Here is a 20014-nt window from a genome sequence, read left to right as displayed (position 1 = left end):
AGAAATCATCGAGAGAAGTCATTACAAAAGCTGTTACGCCCTAATTCCAGCACAGCGACTGCGGATTTGGAGATTTGTGTGAAATGAAGCAAACACCTGGGTTATTTGGTTTGAAGTGGTAATGCATCTCAATCATTACGACGGCCAGGCTCCAGGGTTTTAAAATTTTGTTGTTGTGTTCGAGATTTCAATAAGGTACATCGATGAAAGTAAATGCGGGGCAAGTTGAACCGGAAAGCGTAACTACACACCAAAAATTATGATTATTAATTGAGACGTAATTGTTCAACGGACTTAATATTACATGACGTAATTCAAAAAATAACTTAATTTTACGTTCCACAAGACGCACCCCAAAGAAGCGGTCATATTATTGCAATTTTCCATCATAAACCTCACAATATTACTTATTACAAAATAATTCTACGTGCGTCTACTCAAAAGTATATAAGCACACGTTTTCGGTGTGGAAGGACTTAAAATTACACGAACGAACGCTGGCTCAACGCAAGCAAAACTTCAAACAAGTCGGTCGTAAGTGGTTCAATAATTTTTAATTCGTTGATCGACTAATACAAACTTCAACGTTCTAAAACTATAGCAATTTTCTTTTAAACAAATGTTTGTCACTTTTGATGCCATTCTTATTCTGCGTATGCTATTTGAATACGAAATCAGAAGTTTCAAAAGTACGGTTTGCATTTCGTTTATTTTGAGACTACTGAATTGAAACACAACATGTGAAAATAATCAATCAGTCATATGTAAACAATGACAATGAACGGCGATTATTCATGCATTAAAACTCATTCCGATAAACCGACATCAGCATCCGGTAAACAAAATTTACTTTACCAGATTCTACTGTCGTTCTGCCTTAATGAGTTTTAATCCACGAATCATCGACGCCATTGTTCACACTTGGTTCATTGGATATTTTCACATGTTGTGTCAGAATTTGCCTGAACGAAATTACGAATTTAGTTAAATCTGTAGCAACATTCAGTAGGCAGCTGAAAAATACGTAACATTATAATTTTACATGTCAACAAATTACGAGTAAAATACAATTGTGCTTTATTTTACGTCATTTAAAAACACTAACGGGCGCCATTGTATATCATTTGAGTCGCTTACATGTGTCGGTCTTAGGAGACTTAAAATTAAATGAAGTTTTCGAAGTGTGCACAAAATAAAAAGCAATAGAACCTACTAGTTGTACTATAGAAAGGAGAGGTTCAGTTAGGATCATTTGAAATCCATTTATCACCAACAAACTAAACCGGACGGCTAATTTAGCTGTTTAAAAGCTGGATAAGCTTGTATTTAGCTGTATAAAGTAATATTTAGCGGTATACCCTGGGCATTGGCATAATCTCGAGGATTGCTTAAATGCAACCAGGCCCCAGGGCTTGTCTGTATCTTTACATTTTAAAAGATGCACACTAGTGATGCCAGTTGTGATGTAGCGGACCAAAAGTTCGTTGGAATTTAACTACTAGTCAAAATTAAATAATTGTTTTTTTTCGAAGTAATTGAGATAAAAAAAAAATATAACAGACTAAAGTGGTAATTTTTATACGATAGATGGGGAGATGAAAGCATAAAGTTGATAGTTCCGTTAGAGTACGGCAGTGTGAACATTGTATATACACACCAAATTTAAGTTTTCAATATCAGTAAAACGGATTGCTGGATCATGATCAGCAATCCAATGCTTTACTGAAGAACAGCAAACGATATTTTTACCGAAAAAATCAGCTAACATAAACTAACACCCAGTCAAAGAGCTGTCAAACTGTTAGCATCACATTCGCAAGTATTTTTGCATTCGTACATCACCGGTCAAACCGCAGGAGGAGGAAGAGGTAAAAAAACTACAAATAAATTAAATTATGTGGGTAAGGACACTGGCTCCGACACTGGCTCCGACACTGGTTTTATTTAATAAATGATACTTGGAAAAGAGTCTGGCGATTTCATCTTTATTATTTGTATATTTACAGAAGCTGGAGCTCATACAGTGAAAACAAATTCGATTTACTGAATTTAATTGTTTAGTCAGCAAAATGCTGCCAAATGTCAGAATTTGTAGTTGCTGAAATATCAATAAAGAAATATTGCTGATTTTCAGTAAAAGGTTGTCATTTTGACAGAAGTTGGAATTGCTAAAAAACTTCAGCAGCATTATTTTCCTTAAGCGTTTGCTGATCTTTCGTCCAGTCTAAAATCAGCAAAATTTTGCTGATTTTCAGCGATTTAAATTTGGTGTGTATCAATCTACAGCAATCTCTGAACCTTGCGATGGAGTCAGCTCTCCGTAACTCCAGTGTCTGAAGACCAGCCAGGCGGTGGACCTCAGAATTTCTAGTCCGCGGGGGACTGTTAAGGATAATCCTAAGGATCTTGTGTTGGATCCTTTGGAGTTTGAGGTGATGGCATTTGGCGCAACTCTCCCAGATTAGCATCCCGTATTTTATTACGAAAAGGATGATTTGTTTGTAGACAGCAAGCTTATTTTTCAGGGACAGGGTAGACCTTCGGTTGATGAGTGAATACAACGATATTATCAAGATGTTGCACTTGGTTTTGTCAACGTACTGCCTGAAAAGAAGCTTGAAATCTAGTGTTAGCCCGAAGTACACGGCCTCTTTGGACCATTCCACCACTGAGCCGTTTAAGCAGATCTTATTATTCTCAGACGGAACCAAGGTTGCAAAGACTCATTTCAGCTAAAATAATGTTTTTCGGAATAATAAAACCAAAAGATGGTATGATGGCATGTTTTACTTGTAACTTACAAGAAGAGGTTACAAAGTATGCGTTGGAAACATAAAACCTGTAAATTTTGCTTTCTATGAGTCACAATCAGCGATTTGCTGATCGCTGAGTGAGTGAGTAAGTGAGTGAGTTTGTGAAAAATCGCTGATTGTGACTCTCATGAAGTGAAATAAACAGGTTTAATATGTCCAACACATTCTTTGCAACCTCTTCTTGTATCCTACCAATTCAAAATTTGATCATGGCATCTAATTATTTCATAATTTAGAAAAACATTGTTTTAGCTGAAATGAGTCTTTGCAACCTTGGACCGAACAAGTCTGGGAGATTTTGAGTGTGGAAAGATGATGACCTGGGTCTTTGCCGCGTTGATACGGAAATATTCAGACAGGACGTCCAAGTCTCTCTGAAGTTTGGTAGTCAGAGCTACGATGACCCTACGCTTGTAGATGAATGTGTCATCTGCGAACAGAGACAACGATCCACCATCAGGGAGAGCCGGCATATCGGAGGTGAACACGTTAAATAGAATGGGGCCAAGGATGCTTCCTTGTGGAACCCTGGCACCGATGTTGAAAGCATCCGATGTGATGCTATTCAGAGAGACTCGGAACGTCCTGTCCGATATATAGTTGTTAATTATCTTCACTAGGAAGATTGGAAGACTGTAGTGCTGCAGTTTGAGCACCAGGCCATCATGTCAGACATTGTCGAACGCTTTTTCAACGTCCAACAACGCCATGGCAGATGTTTTCGAAACAGACTTCTTCCGACTGAGAATGTTTGTTACTCGAGTCAGCTGGTGGACGGTCGAACGACCTTTCCGAAAACCAAACTGTTCCTCGAATAAGATGTTGTTTTGTTCGGCAGATGTTAGGAGCCGGTGGTAGACTGCTCTTTCGAACAGTTTTGATAACCCTGAGAGCAGGCTGATTGGTCGATAACTTGAAGGAGAGGACGGATCCTTCCCAGGTTTCCGGATGGGTATGACTTTAGCTGACTTTCAGCACGAAGGGAAGTAGCCAAGTCAGAGTCACTGATTAAAAATCAGTGCCAGATGGTTGTAGAATCTGGAACTCAAGTGTTTGAGTTCCAGATTCAGGATGTTGTCGAAACCTGGGGCCTTCATGTTTTTAGATGATTTGATAAAGGCCAACAGTTCGTCAGCTGTAGTCTCGGATTCCTCTGGAAAAATGTTAGGAATCTGATGAAGATTGGTTGCATTTTCAGCAACCACAGATTCATGAGGGCTGGCGATGTTTTGTCCGAGATTATGGGAGCTGACGAAGTGTTGACCTATCGTGGCAGCCTTCTCTTCAGGGGTTATCAGATGAACCACTGGGTTGTCGTAACAATCCAGTGGGGTTAGTGGTGGTATGAGCAGAGGTATGACAGCAGTGCTGTTTTATATCTTTTCAGGTTCAAGCAGAACGATTAACAACCAAATGGTACTCGATTATGACAACTGGGTTAGGGAAAATCGTGTATTTCATGAAAACAGAGATAAAATTATCATTTGTACACTTTTCAAATGTTTTTTTGTTGAAAATTGAAAAAAATGCAGATTCTTAATGTAATATCCCATCGATTGGCGTATTTGGATTTTATTTTCATCTATAAATGACAAAGTAACAAGCGTTCAAAACCTAACACTATTTCACAACACATATTTTTTGATTTACACCCCAGTATAGTCGACAAAGACGAAGTTCTATGTCAAAACAAAAAAAATCAAGTTTTAGGAATAAATTTAAATTGCACCTGCAATATTCTTTAATATTTTGAAGGGGAGGGGACATAAAATAAAACCAAAATTTGCATCAGCCTTATTACAGTCACTTCAGTACTCTTGCATCATTTGTGACTTATCCGGGGATGAGATTAGAGCTCGTAGCTTTGGCATGAGGGTATGCATGTTAACCACTACAATAGGGCTATCCCCATCTCTTTTATTTGATAAGTTACAATCGATTTTTAAATATCAAAATTAAGTTGCCAAGTTGACTTAAACTTGATGCATTTATTTTAATAGAGCATTTCTACAACGCCTCCTCATTTTGATGCCTCTATTTTGATTTTGAAATTTGCTCTTCATTTATCAAAATGTCGAGGAGCAACGCATCAAAATTTTGCCCGCGCATCGCGAAAATCCGAACTACTCGCACTTTAAACAGATTTCAAAACAGCTTCTTGGACAGGAGTTTTATACGGCAACCGGAAGAGGAAAGGTGGAAGACATTTTCAAGCATATGAAACTGTCAAAGTTCGCTAAGAAATATCTGGTTTGACAGACTTTCTGTACCTGTTGCTTCAAGCGGAACCTGAAGAAGACTCAAAAACCTGTTGGAAGCAAGAAGCAGTTTAAGGCGGCATTCTGCGACGAACAAACTGGACGAGGTGACTGTACAAAATCTGATGGTAGGAGTTGAACGAAATGCCTGGTAATTCGGATTCGGTCAACCAGAAGCTTAGAAGAATGTTTTTTCTGTATTTTATAATATTTGAACTTAAACAAAATAAAAACTACCAACTGGACCAGGTTTTTAAATATAAAACTACACGTTTAAAGATCTGAAATTCAATTAATTATAGCTGAAATGTACACGTTGATGTAAATGTATTTCGTTATTCGTTGAAAATTAAATCAATTTCAATTGATCTTTTAACTACCATGTAAATACTCACCATGTAAAAACACAAAATCCATCAATGTGGCAAATGCAAATTCGCATAGTTTTTACTGTTTGGAATAATTCCAGAATTTTCTTCTTTGATTTCCTTTAGAACTGCCTCATAATTTGATTCAACTCAGTATACCCTTGAAAATCTTTTTTGAACTCACCTCCAATTTCCCATAAAATATTCCTCTGAATCACATTAAATCTTTTAAAACTTCTATGGAATTTTGCCTAAAGCGTTCTCTAGGAATTCTCTACATAATTATCTTGAAATCATCCCTAGAAGATGAAAGGTATTCTCCTCATAATTTCAAAATTCACTGGAAAATTTATTAATCCTGATATCCTGAATACTAAACATTCCTTCAAGGCCCAATCCAACCTTTATCTGTGTTATCAAATCTGGATCGTTCAATGCTATCGAGTTCTCTATACATATATATTTCTTAAGAGTGTAATAATGGTAGTTTTTAAGCATGTAGTGAACGGACAGCTTTTACCAGGGTCCAGTTTTTCGTACAGATTCTTTTTTGGCTTGATGTTTTTTACGGGAATGTATTTTCTTTAAGCAAAAATTGGCTTAGATTAATTTTACGTAAGATCATTTGAAACGTGTGGTAAAGTGTCATAAATAATAATAATAATAATAATTTGAAACGTCTTACAGCATCCAGTCGTGTTGGGAATCCTTAAAAATTTCGTTAATTTTTATACAAAAATATATGAAAATCCTGCATTCCTCGGTTGGGTGTAGTAGGGGAAATGGATGTAATGTCAACCTAAATGTCCCTAATTTGGTCCCATACATTAATTCAGCAATCGACTAAATTTTCAATAGCAACCAAAAATATCAATTAGTTTTGTCCCAATGACGCGTTCATCTAGATAAAATTGATAAATAGCATCCATCAGGTCATGATAATTCCAACTATTTTGTATCCATACTTTACCTTCTGTCATTTCACAAAATGTCTTCAGTTAATCCATCAGAACATGGCAATTCTATCTACAATCCATCAGTTCATCGTAATGCTTTCTGCGAATTCTAACGACTGCGCCATTGTCGTGACTGAGGTTTCCAGCCTCGACCACGGCTACACGAAATAATATACGGCTGCGGCTGGTTGCTGCTCCCAAGTAACATTGCAAGTTTAATAGAAGTTTTAAAGCATGCTACAAGGCTTAATCATGGGCTACAGAGCACTCATAAAACCAAAATTGTTACTTGGGCTGTTCCTTCTGCTTCCGTCTCCTTCAAAATTCGTTACAACAATGCACTACTGATTAATTTTTCAATTAATTTTATGCCTATGAAAAATTAATTTTTGAGAAAATGAGGAACAGGAGGTACTATTGTATTTTCATGATTTCAATTAGGGTGTTCGACTGTAAAAAACACATTCAAATCTGAATTCCCGATAGAATAATGAAATTCTCGTCTCAACTGATGTGTTTTGATTCTCGTCTTTTTCCCGAATAGAATTTATTGTACTTAAGGGGGTAGTACACTTTGAACGTCCAAAAAGTAAGGCATTTTCGTTAATTTCATCAAGCAATAAAGCAATAAAACACTCAGGGAGGGCAAATATGTTATAACCCATTTATTAGTCATCCTTCGAACTATAATTTGTATTTTTTGAACTCGATTGGCGTCTCCCCTTGGCCGGTGCACCAGGTCGCGCGGGCGTCCTTGCGCGGGCGTCCTCGCGCGGGCGTCCTCGCGCGGAAGTCGGAAAACGGCGTGGGAAAATACTCCTTTCCATGTGATACTGGAACATAAATCGAACAAAAATCCTGATTAGTAATGAAATTTGGGTTAGAAATACGTATTCCGATTTTTTTTAAATTATTTTTTTCAAAAGTTGTGGCCATAGGAAAAAAAAGTTCATTTTTTCACCCTAAAAATGCTCACAAAATCGTGGATTAAAAATCCGTTTTTGACAAAATCGAAAATGTGGATACGTATTTCTAAGCAGAATTTAATTCTGAACAAGAAAACCGATATCCAAATTTGATGATAACTGGTTAGAGTTATTTCCCACGCCAGTTTGAAAAACCCCGTTTCGAGATAAACGCGTTTAAAGATAAAATTTCTCTCTCAGCGCGCCGGTACATGTTTTAGGAAATCGCTTCGTAAAGCGGTAAGGAATATTCTGGCGGACTTGGAGTCTTTTTTAAATTAAAGTATACATCCCAAGGAACATTTTAAGCCAAAAAAGATGCATTTTTTGAAAAATCAAAGTGTACTCCCCCCTTAACATAAATTGTAGTGTCCACAACGATAACATAATCATAGAATTTATTGTTTCCACAATATAATCTATGGTAAAAGGGGAAATTAACAATTAAACAACCCGGAAAAAAAATAACCATACAATTACCATAAAATAAAATACAATTACAAGCAAATATATTGCCAACAATTGATCTTATTGTGCGTATATAGTACACGAAATTTTAACATATTGTTATTACAATAGATGTACAATACGTCCCATTTAGTAGGAGTTTTCAACAATAGGACAACAATACAATTAATGGTAAATAGCTCAAGTTTGTTCGGGAAAAAGTGATTTTTCGTATGGTTAAGATACATAACAACCCCCTTGTTCTATTGTATATTCCCCCATTTACCATAGATTCTATTGTGGAAACAATACATTCTATTGTTATTTTATCTTTGTGGAGAATACCATGTATTGTAAATACAATAAACTCTATTGTATGGCTACGATACATTTCATTGTACCTCTACGGTTCTTTTTTGCACGGGAAGGGGGTTCCCGGAAAAAATAACAATACAATTACCATAAAATAAAATACAATTACATCAAACTATATTGCCAACAATCGATCTTATTGTCCGTATATTGTACAAGAGATTTAAGCATATTGTTATTTCTGTAGATTTACAATACGTTCCATGTAGTAAGAATTTTCAACAATAGAACAACAATACAATTAATGGTAAATGGTTCAACTTTGTTCGCGAAAAAGTGATTTTTCTTATTGTTAAGATACATAACAACCCCCTTGCTCTATTGTAGATTTACTCATTTACCATAGATTATATAGTGAAAACAATACATTGTGTGGTTATTTTATCGTTGTATACAATATGATTTATTGTAAATACAATAAATTCTATTGTATGGTTACAATACATTTCATTGTGCATTTATGGTTCTTTTTTATACGGGAACCCTCCTTTTCTATTTTAAATGTCTAATTAACAATAGATTTTAATGTACATAACAATAAGTTCTATTGTATTTTTTATCGTTTTGACAATAAAATTTATTGTTGCTACAATAGGTTTTATTACATTGTAACAATAGGTTCTATTGTTTTTGTGTGGTAAATTTTTATTTGGTTTGTTATGTATCTTAACCGTACAAAAAACCAATTTTTCTCGAACAAACTTGTGACATTCCCGTAAAAAAAGAACCATAGAGGTACAATTAAATGTATTGTAACCATACAAAAGAGTTTATTGGATTTTCAATAAATCTTACTCTCCACAACGATAAAATAACAATGGAATGTATTGTTTCTACAATAGAATCTAAGGTAAATGGGGAAATATACAATAGAACAAGGGGGTTGTTATGTATTTTCACCATACGAAAAATCACTTTTTCCCGAACAAACTTGAGCCATTTATCATTAATTGTATAGTAGTTCCACAGATAAACAGACATAACACATTGAATATTTCTCACTGTAAGACATCGTCGCTAAAACATTATCGGCATCTGTTGAGTACATTGTGGTGGATAGTACGTTGAACAGAAGGTGTTAGTGTGTAAACATCAAACGCAAGGGAATTAACTATGCGCGCCACAGGTGGTGGTACTAGCAACTACAATCTTTTAAATTGACCGTTAAATGCTTGTTCGATGAACAACTTGCGAGAGTTATGTCTGTTTGTCTGTGGTAGTTCTATTGACTTCTCGACGCAAAATCTCACTAATACGACCTAGCTGGTGTAGCCGTGTAAAATCGATTTGTTTATTATTTTCAACCACGAAATCAGTTGTCAACGAGTTTGAATTGACAGCGGTTTGTTTTTATTTTCAACCAGTAAAACGCATGTATTAGCGAAACTGCTCACTAATACTAACGGTGGCAGAGAAGTCTATTGTTGAAAACTCTTACTATATGGGACGTATTGTACATCTATTGTAATAACAATTTGTTAAAATTTCTTGTACAATATACGCACAATAAGATCGATTGTTGGTAATAGATTTAGTTGTGATTTTATATTGTTTTATGGTAATTGTATGGTTATTTTATTCCGGACATCGCCTGCTAACTATGGGGCCTCCCATTAAGTAGATGTTACATCAACAATATCCTTCCTTCCCTATAACGGAGAAGATGGGCGTGGCCGGCAGTGGAAATTGTCATGCTTTTCCTGTTCTGAACTCTATGTGGAGAGCTATTCACTCCCATATAGTTTTTTCTTAAGCTATTAGAATAAGAACGTTAAAGTAGATGCATGACAGTTGCCAGTATGCAATCTATGAAATACTCCGTTACAAACGCAACGCAAACATAATTAGATTTTTTGAATAAAAAAAAAAAATCAATTTGCACGCTTTCTTGTTTGACCACATTTTGGTCGTAACACCCTTTACTATAGAACATATTCGGATGAAACTGAAATGTGCACATACTAGTCATGCATTCAAGTCTCAATTTGACACTTGAAAAAAATTTCTAGCAGTTTTTCGTTTACTTGAAAAATGAAGCAGATTGAGTTCACATATTCAAATCTTTGTGATGAATTTGACGGTGTGATGGTATATTCTAAAAAAAATATGCAAATGAAAAGTCAATGTTTCAATCCCCTTAGATCTTTCCTCTTTCAAAGTCTTAATACTATACTCTTAACAACCAATTACTGCTATTACTGAATTAAATGTCATTATTTTGCAAAACAATTAATAGGCCTGTAGTGATAAAAAGATAAGACAACAAGTCAAATTAATAAAAACGAAACACACATGCGCGGTTTGAACCATCAAGTTCAGCTGCTTCGGGTTTGTTTCGAAACAGATTGGCTCGGGTATCGCACGCCACTTGAAAAGAACTGAAAGTCGAAAGACGAAACAATTGCTCCGGTTGAGTGCGATAAGCAAACAGGCGTCATATTACAAGATAGCACACACACACACACAGGTATTGGTAGTCATCGGGCTCGGGCTTAAATCTGTCCAGTTGTCCCTTTGATAAACTTGGATGATGGATTGTTTGCCACAGCAACCTGACGTCGGAGTCTCGGCAGCGTGAAGAATATAAACTGGGTAAACAGTTAAATTTGAGATTTATTTGCCAATTGAAACGAATCGTTCAATCCATTATAATGTCAATAAATGAAACAATTTGGAACCGATCAACGAATTAAGATACATAATTTTACGGGCGCCAATGTTGATATATTGCGTTTACTAGTTTTAAGGTGGAATCGTGGCGGAAAATTAGCATGCAAAATGTGAACCGCAAATTTCCATTTATTAAATTTGTCAAGCGAAACCACACGCAAGTCGGTTCGGTTTCGGTGGGAAACAATTGGCCGAACCTTTATGCCAACTTGTGAGGTGTTTATATAATAATGTTCACTGTTCGATTTGCACTTGAAGGGCAGGATTGATTAACTGATGTGGGGCTGTGAAGGTTGGTACATGGATTGCATAATACTGTCGAGCCACCTGATATGAGCAATTCATATTCCTTTTTTAGCTGGATCGATAAGGTTTGAGGTGATTTATTTGGCCGTTCTTGATTCAAAACTCTTGATTCTATTTGGATTCGGTTGAGGTTAATAATGTTAGTGAGATAGATTATTATTTCTTCTTCCTGTTTTGGCGTGCCAGCCAATCGCAATGATACTGTATGTCCAGGGAAGTCGAAAAAAATTCCAATAGGAAAGATTTCCTTGATTAGGCCTGCTAAGAACCGATAACGGTTCAAGTGTATGTTATAAAACCATCAATATTTATAATGTATTTTAAAAATCCAATCACCAATCGCTCGTTATCGGAAGCACATGATTGTGATATTTTGCAATTGACTTCATTTGCATCGGAATGAACTATCAACGAGAAGCTTGCAAAAATCCTCGTCCTCGTAGTAGCTAGCTTAATTAAAATTCGGACTTGAGCAACACTTTAACATCTTCTTCCTCGCAATCGGTGGATGTGCATACCCTTTGAGCGGACGATTGATTTATTTAATTACCATGGCGGCCTCATTGATTGTAGCGATCCAATGACGTAAATCGAGTGACCCATAGATTTTGCATTTATTAGAATAATCCATTATAACCTTGCGGTGACATCTCACTCTAATACAACTGATAATCGACGTGATTGCGTGGGCCGCGTGCCTGCTGATATCAACCGCTTTTATCACAATTACCAGGTAGTTTTATTGAGGTAACCTGTGCTCACGCAGTGGGTATCTGGGGTGAAATGCATCATATTGTTACCAGTTTTGGCGATGAAAGTGGGGAGTATAGTAAAGATTTTTTCATTATTTTGCCATATGGGTCATTCCGCGGCATGCGTCCGAGGCAAGTGAAATTGTCCTCTTCCGACTTGGACCAAATTTGGGAGAGACACTTTCTTCAGACCAACTTTTAAAAATACAAATTTTTGTGCTGATCGGAGTATTTTATATTTTAATGACCGTAAAATGGGGTTACATTGATAGTTTTTTTTTAAAGTATATCCTAAATATTTTTAACAGCAATGAGTGTTTTCAGAATTTTAGAAGCTGCAGGAAAAGTATTCTCGTTCTTGATCAGAACCTGTTGTCCCAACGTAAGGTTCTGTTGCACTGCATGCCACTTTTTCCGAGGTTGAATAGTGGCTACATATTAGTCACAGCAAATATTAATTTTGATATCACATCAAAGGGGATGCACTTCAATCGTGTCAAAAATATGGTGTAATATTACTTGCCAAAAAGGACAAAATTATCATTCATACAGTGCATGAACTGACATTACGCTGCTTTTACTGCATTTATTTATTTTTGCGGCCATAAAAATTACATGAGCTTTTCGACATGATTGAAGTACGTCCTCTTGGATGCAATATTATAATTTTTTGCTGTGTTCATCCCTCCAACGGTTCCATATAGCTGTTACATACTGCTGATTACGTTGCCATCTATCCAAACAATTCCGTGGAATGTGGCTGACGTCGGGCTGGGGCAGCAGATTCAGAGGTTTGCCAATGATGAAGTGCCCTGGAGTGAGGGCTTCACAGGAGTCGATAGATGATGACACCTGATATAGAGGCTGAGAATTCAAACAAACCTCGACTTGGTTTAATACCGTACCAAGATCCTTGAACGTCAAGGTGTTGTTTCCGACGACAGCCCAAAAAAAAAACTGTCTACGAAGTAAGTTAATGAACAGCACCTTAGGTGCTTTTTCATACTCTTAACCGCTGTCTCCCAAATTCCACCCATATGGGGGGCTCACGGTGGTGTGATGATCGTCCATTTCACTTTCAAATCACCGAGATATTGACCTACGGTTCCGATTCAAATTTCGGACGATTCAAATTTCGGACACTTTCATTTTTAATTAAATATTACATCCAGTTAGAAACAAAGTAATAATGTTAGATGATCGTGGAGGGCACTAGTCAAAAAAATTTAAAATTTACAAGACATGTGGATCATATTCGACCGAGATAATCAACTTTTAAAAGTGTCCGAAATTCGAGTTTAAGTGTCCGAAATTTGAATCGGCACGGTACTGCTTCGTTGAACTCGTTGGACTGCAAGAACCTTCTGATTTCTCTGTCGGGAACCACAAAATTAGTGCCATGGGCAGACAAGATATGATGACACAATCCACGGCGACTGGCAAAACACTTGAGAGCAGCCATAAATACATTAGTAGACAGGCCCGTGACTGCCTCCAAATGTACTGCCTTTGTGGATAGGTATGCAAAAACGGCCACATCCCCTTTGGATGTCTTCACTGCGCGTAGATTGCTGGTGCAAATAATTATCGGACCTGCGTAGTCGACGCCCGAGTGAACAAATGGTCGAGTTGGTATCGTTTCTTTGGGTATTTTCTCTTGAAAATTTGAGTATGAGTAATTTAAAGTGTATTGTTTACACTGTATTTTATCGCTGTCAGATTTTCGAAAGTTGGTATAAATGGCGTCACCCAAAAAGCAACGTCGCGAATTGATTTTGCGTAATCACCTGGAAAATCCACAACTCTCTCATCGGGACTTCGGAAAACAACTCGGAATCGTGCAGTCAACGGTGAGTCGTGTGATTAAACGTTACTAAGAAACTCTGAGCATCGAACCGAAGGAGGAATGCGGTCAGAATGGATGTTCTATTAGTGATCAGGATCACAAGCGTGTCGTGGAAGTGGTTTAGCGGAATCCCAATGCTTCGGTCAGGGATGTGGCCAAAAAGTTGAATCTGTCCAAGTCTTTCGTTCAGAGAGCCAAAAACCGGGAGGGACTGCATACGTACAAAGTGCAGAAGGCTCCAAGTCGTGACGAACGGAAAAATACGGTGGGAAAGTCACGGGCCCGAAAACTGTACACCCAGATGCAGACAAAGCCTCATTGTCTCATCATTCATGGTGAGACTTACTTCAAGGCAGACTTCCGGCAGCTTCCGGGGCTACTGTTTTTCACCACCCAGCACAAGCACAATACACACTTAGAAAAAATGATGTAAATTTAGGTGCTTTGAGAGTGACATATACGAGCGTCATTTTTGACATAAATTTGAGTCATAACAGATGCGAAATATAGCTCAATCAAACGTACTTTTCGTCGAGCAACGATCTTTTCAGTCTCGGAGCACTTAATATTACATGACATGTTTATTTACGTCTCATTATTTCTAAGTGTGTACATGATTTGAGCACCGTTCGTGACTACCGGGACTGTCGGGGAGATCTACCTCAAGGAGTGTCTACAGAAGCGTCTCGTTTCTCAGCAACCGCTCAACCGATTTGGACAAACTTGGCGCCAAATGATAGGTCTTGGGGTCCCATTGAACGCTATTGAACGGTTTTGGAATCGGTGAACCGGTTCCGGAGATATGGTCGGAATAAGATCCAGTGAATATGGGCCTTCACGCTGGATTTAACGGAAAACGTATCAAAACCATCATTTACCATTCGACTCAGCTCGACGAGATCGGAACATGTCTGTGTGTGTGTGTGTACGTGTGTATGTGTGTATGTGTGTATGTGTGTGTATGTAACGAAATGAATGCGCTCCCGTTTCTCAGCAACCGCTCAACCGATTTGGACAAACTTGGCACCAAATGATAGGTCTTGGGGTCCCTATTGAACGGTTTTGGAATCGGTTAACCGGTTCCGGAGATATGGCCGGAATAAGATCCGGTGAATATGGGCCTTGACGCTGGATTTAACGGAAAACGTATTAAAACCATCATGCGACACATCAAATTACTACAGAATTCAAAAATAAGATCAATGCAAGTCATGTTAAGTGTTCCAGACCATATTGGACACACTTGGACATGTTCTGGGTACCCCCACTGGATGACACGGGGGTGGGGGGCTTGGTCACTGATAATGACAATAAAATAAATAAACTTGAATAAGTAAGAAGGGTCGGATCACACCATAGGTGGATAAATTCGGGTTTTTTTTTAAATTATGAAATAATTAGATGCTATGATCATATTTTGAATAGGTAAGATACAATAAGAGGTTGCAAAGAATGTGTTTGACATATTAAACCTGTTTATTTCACTTCATGAGAGTCTCTATCAGCGATTTTTCACACACTCACTCACTCACTCACTCACTCACTCAGCGATCAGCAAACCGCTGATTGTGACTCATAAAAAGCAAAATTTACAGGTTTTATGATTCAAACGCACACTGTGTAACCTCTTCTTGTAAGTTACAAGTTAAACATGTCATCATACCATCTTTTGGTTTTATTATTCCGAAAAACATTGTTTTAGCTGAAATGAGTATTTGCAACCTTGAAACCCCCCAACCCACCGGTACTAAGGCCCATCGAAAAATACTGGGCTATTATGAAGCAGGCACTACGGAAGCATCCCAAGAAGGTCAAATCTGAGGAAGACATGAAGAAAAAGTGGGTTTCCGTACAGAACGAGCTACAGTGAGATGTTGTACATCCTAATGAGTGGAGTTAAGCGCGTAAGGTGCGAGCGTACGGTTATTGTATTGAAGTTGAATGAAATTAATATGCCAAAAGCTTACTAATGGGTTGTATTTTATTGTCTGAATGTTTGAAAAGGATCGGTCAACTAGTTGATTTTCTACAGCGTTTTTTCCCGTGATGCATTTGATGTGGGACACACTTTATCGGCGAAGGTACAAACGACGGCTTGACAACCAATGATCCAGTTCCGTTGATAAAATGTTGCGATCATCAAGGTCGGTCCAGCATGGAGATTTCTCAAGTGGATTTATGAGAGCAGCAGTTGCGTATACCGATGTAACGTTGGTAGGATCACTGGATGACGAATGTCGTAAAGTTGAGCAGAATTCTGTAGTCGGCCACCTACCCTTAGAGTGCCACAGGAATTGATAAAGGGGTATAGTGTCTTGAGCTTACTGTTGTTCGGTAGAGTGGAATTTCTTTGTAGTGACTCTAACCCCGATCGAAAGGTATCCTGTTGAGCCGCTTGAGCCAGTTGCAGATAAGTGTTGTCAATCTCCTTTGAAGTCAATTGTCCACTGAAGCTTTGAGTACCGTACAATTTAGCATTGAGGTTCGTGGCAACTCGGTTGACCCAGCACAAAATGCGTCGAATGCGATTCACATCCGAGTAACGATTTATTTGGAAGTTTTCAATGTCATAATTGTGGTTTGGCACGACATTGATTGACAAACACGTTACTTTTGCCCGTCTTTCCAACAGCTCTTCGCCCTCAACTATCTCGTCTTCATGTGACCCAGGTTTTAGTGGGTTCCTTGAGCCAGCTGGGGCCCACCCACCAAATAGTGTGATTCACCAACTCGATCGGTGAAACACCTCGCGAAGCACAATCGGTGGGGTTTTCTATAGATACGACGTGATACCACCGATTTCTTGGAAGAAAGTTGAGATATTTAGAGATTCGGTTAGTTACAAAGATCTTCCACTCTCGATGATGTGATGATTGCCATTGTAAAACGATGGATGAATCCATCCACGCGAATAAGTTAACTTTCAGATCCGAAAATGAATCCATGAGTCTTGTCATCAAGTCCACTAGCAAATCTGCTACTACTAGCCTTAATAGCAAGGGAGTAGCCAGGTTTCGAGCTAGGGAGGGGCGAAAAAAATACTATGGAAAATTTGACCGAATGCTATTTCACCAAACGCCATTTCCTCGAAAGGCTTTGTGTTGCTGAGTTTATGGGGGGGGGGGCAATCATCCCGCCCCCTTCCCCCTCTGGCTATCCCTATGATAGGTAGTGAAATTTGCTGAATTTGCTGGAAAAGTATTAGTTGAACGACAGGTCTCCAAATTCGTGACATACGATGCCACAGAATCGAAATGAATTTTTGAAATAAATTGATCATTCGTTGTTTAGTGATGATTAATTGTCTTGCTCTATATACAGGGTGTCTAATTTTTCTAAATAAAATTACCTGAGTTTTCAAGGTTTTTCCAGAACTTTAACGGATAAATTCCAGCGTATAATGTCTCTAAATGCCTCTAAAATATGCCTTTTTATGGTAGATCAAAAACAACACCAACTAACCCAAACGTTTTTAAGATATTGTTCAAGAGTTCAAGATATTGAAAAATTTCAAAGTGCGAGAAGTAAGGAAAAAATTAATAATTTATTTCTTAAGTAACTTTGGTGAAGTTCTGAATGACAGGAAATGCTGAGAAATTCAGTGAAACTCCACAAAAAAACTGCGAGATCATAAGAGAAGTTAACACGTTGAAAATACGGGGAACTTACTAGAAGCTTTAAGAACCTCAAAGCGGTTCTTTTAGAATCCGAAATTTTTCAAGGAACTTTTGTGAAGTTCCTATAACGGGTGTCAAGCGAACTTGAGAAATACTTAAGATTTGAGGGGTATTGTGAAAATTTTTAAGAAATTCCAAGCGCCTCAGAAAAGTTAGATCTAGATATATTCGTGGAATTTCAGATCTTAAGAGCAGTTCTCATAGCTTTATTCCAGAATTTTGGAGCAGTTTAAAGATCTATAATCGTAAATTTAGAAAAATTCAGGCACAGAGATCAGAGAACCAAAGGGTAATTCAAATAATTTCAAGGAAATTGTAGAAACCTTCAAGAAGTTTCGAGAAAATCAGGGAATTCCAGAGACTCCGTTTTCTAAGAACGTTACAGTGATATATGGCCTTACAAGGTTTGTTTACAAAATGAAGTTGAGGCCTTTTTTGGTCTTGAATTTAGACAACTTCAGGTAAACATAGATAAGTTCAGGGAAAAGTAGTAAGCGTTTATAATGGTTACAATACGAAAAATTGTCGAAACTTCAAGACAAATCAATTAATTTCAGGAAAGTTGCGAGTTCTTAAAAAAAATTGATACATTCAGAACAGTCTAGAGAACTGAGTAAAGTAGGTGTTTCAGTAATAGGGGTGTACCTATATAATATGTAATATGTTTAGAAAAATATTTCGAATGCTTGATCTGGTTTCGAAAGCATTGCTAAATGTCTCCGTGCTTGATCGATCGTTGGTTGCAGTGGTTTATTGTGGTCTAAGGGGCACAGTGGCTTATTGGCGACCATTTTTGCATAATAATCAGAAGATTCTAGGTTCTATCCCAAACACATTTACACTACTGAGTTGATAATGCTTTAAATGATTGAGTCACTTTCCAAACTGAATCAAGATTCACCATTCTCACTAACAACAAAACACTTAGAAAAATTCATGTATATTTAGGTGCTCTGAGAGTGACATATACGAGCGTCAATTTTGACATAAATTTGAGTCATTACAGACACGAAATATGTCTCGATCAAACATACTCGGAGCACTTAATATTACATGACATGTTTGTTTACGTCTTATTCTTTATGTCATAGATGGATTCCGTCACGTGTAAGATTAGGTATTTCGAAGTGTGTGTGTCAACCGTGGATATTCAGACGTATAGTCGGTCTCTAGTAACAACGGGTGCCGAACTAACAATCCTTCCCTCTCCGATGGTCGTAGGGACGTGGCCGGCACCATTATTGACCAAGCATCGATTGCTAATCCAAGACTCCATGCATGGTTCTTTGTAAAAATTTCACTGGATCTGGTTGAACACGGAAAAAGCAATTGCGAATTTCGTATTTGCCTTTTGGTTTCAAAAAATGTTGAGGAATTTGCATGGATGATTCAGAGAAAGAACCGACTCAAAAAATGTCCACAGCCCTGTTGAAATTATTTAGTTAAGCTTTTGATTATGAATTGTTGAATTTCCACGTCTTATTATCAGTTTCATTTCGCTTGAATGCCAATGGGGCATTTTACCCCCGATGCCCCAACATATCTGAGCTCATCGCAATTCCATTGCATCCATAAATTACAGAAATTTGTTTGTGTTTTTTTCTCTTCCCCAGGAAAATCCCTGAGCTATGGATGTTTTCATGGCTAGTGTTTAGCCGAAGCGTGCGGAGCTCTTATTTGCTATTGTAAAATCGTGTACCTGCTCTGGTATAGTGAAAAGTGGCATATAGGTGTGATCGGTTCAAAGAAGCTTCAGCTCCCAGAGCAAAGTGTGTACTGTTGTGTTGTGTGCTGTTATTAATTAGTGAAGTGGCAGAAATCACTAAAAAAAAAATGATGAACGGGAAATCATCCGCGGAGATGACACTGCTGGCGGTTCCATCCAAAATCATCCCCACCAAGCAGCCCCTCTCGATTCGAGATGCCATCGACACGGACGAAGAGGAGGGTGGACTCGGATATACGCACACATTGGTAAGTAGCTTACTGATTGATTAAATATGTCGATACAATTTACCTGTCGCCTTCGAGATCAAACCAATCAAATCCCAGCGCTAAACATGCCGACACAGAAAGCAGCGTAGACCGCCCCGGCATGGGTCTCGTGACGACCTGCTGATCAATATTTGCCATCGTGAGGGTGTTGTTTATCAGTATTATCAGTAACTCATTGTGCACTGGAACCAACTGACACCGGCTCGGTAATCGATGCTAACGAACCGTTGTAATTAGCATGATCAATGTCTTTGGCGACGCGGTTTGAAACACCCTTCGTCAGCATTGGGATGGTTGTGGGTAGCTTGAAAAGTTGTAACAACATGAATGTAGGCTATGTAGTAAATGGCGCTAAGAGACGATGAATCAGCGCAGCGCCTGGAGACGTAGTGCAAAGTTTTCACTGTCTACCTTGCGAAATGATTTGCTTGATTTGTTAGCGAAGACATAACTGGTTTTTGTGTTGTTTTACAGTTTGGTGATAATTTGTATTGTTTGCAGTTATTTGCTAGTGTATTGGTATCAGCTATTATCACTATCAATAGTTGTCCAAGAGTTTTGCATTACTGAATGAATTTCTTTTCGATCA

At 37.9% G+C, this 20014-nt stretch overlaps 1 protein-coding gene across 3 annotated transcripts in view; it reads left to right on the top strand.

Moving 5' to 3' along the window:
• Positions 1–20014, top strand: part of ClC-a (chloride channel protein 2) — a 188843-nt gene that overhangs the window by 32321 nt on the left and 136508 nt on the right. For all 3 annotated transcript variants that reach the window (XM_065220112.1, XM_065220111.1, XM_065220117.1), the window contains exon 2: positions 19044–19404. In XM_065220112.1, coding sequence (XP_065076184.1) covers positions 19264–19404 — 141 coding nt within the window. In that variant the 5' untranslated portion in view covers positions 19044–19263. The remainder of the gene's footprint in view (positions 1–19043; positions 19405–20014) is intronic.

This window comes from Ochlerotatus camptorhynchus, unplaced genomic scaffold (genome assembly GCF_037179485.1).
Source record: "Ochlerotatus camptorhynchus isolate MF236.1 unplaced genomic scaffold, CSIRO-AGI_Acam_v1.1 ptg000116l, whole genome shotgun sequence".
Classification (NCBI taxonomy): domain Eukaryota; kingdom Metazoa; phylum Arthropoda; class Insecta; order Diptera; family Culicidae; genus Ochlerotatus; species Ochlerotatus camptorhynchus.
This window is presented reverse-complemented; position numbering and strand designations above follow the sequence as displayed.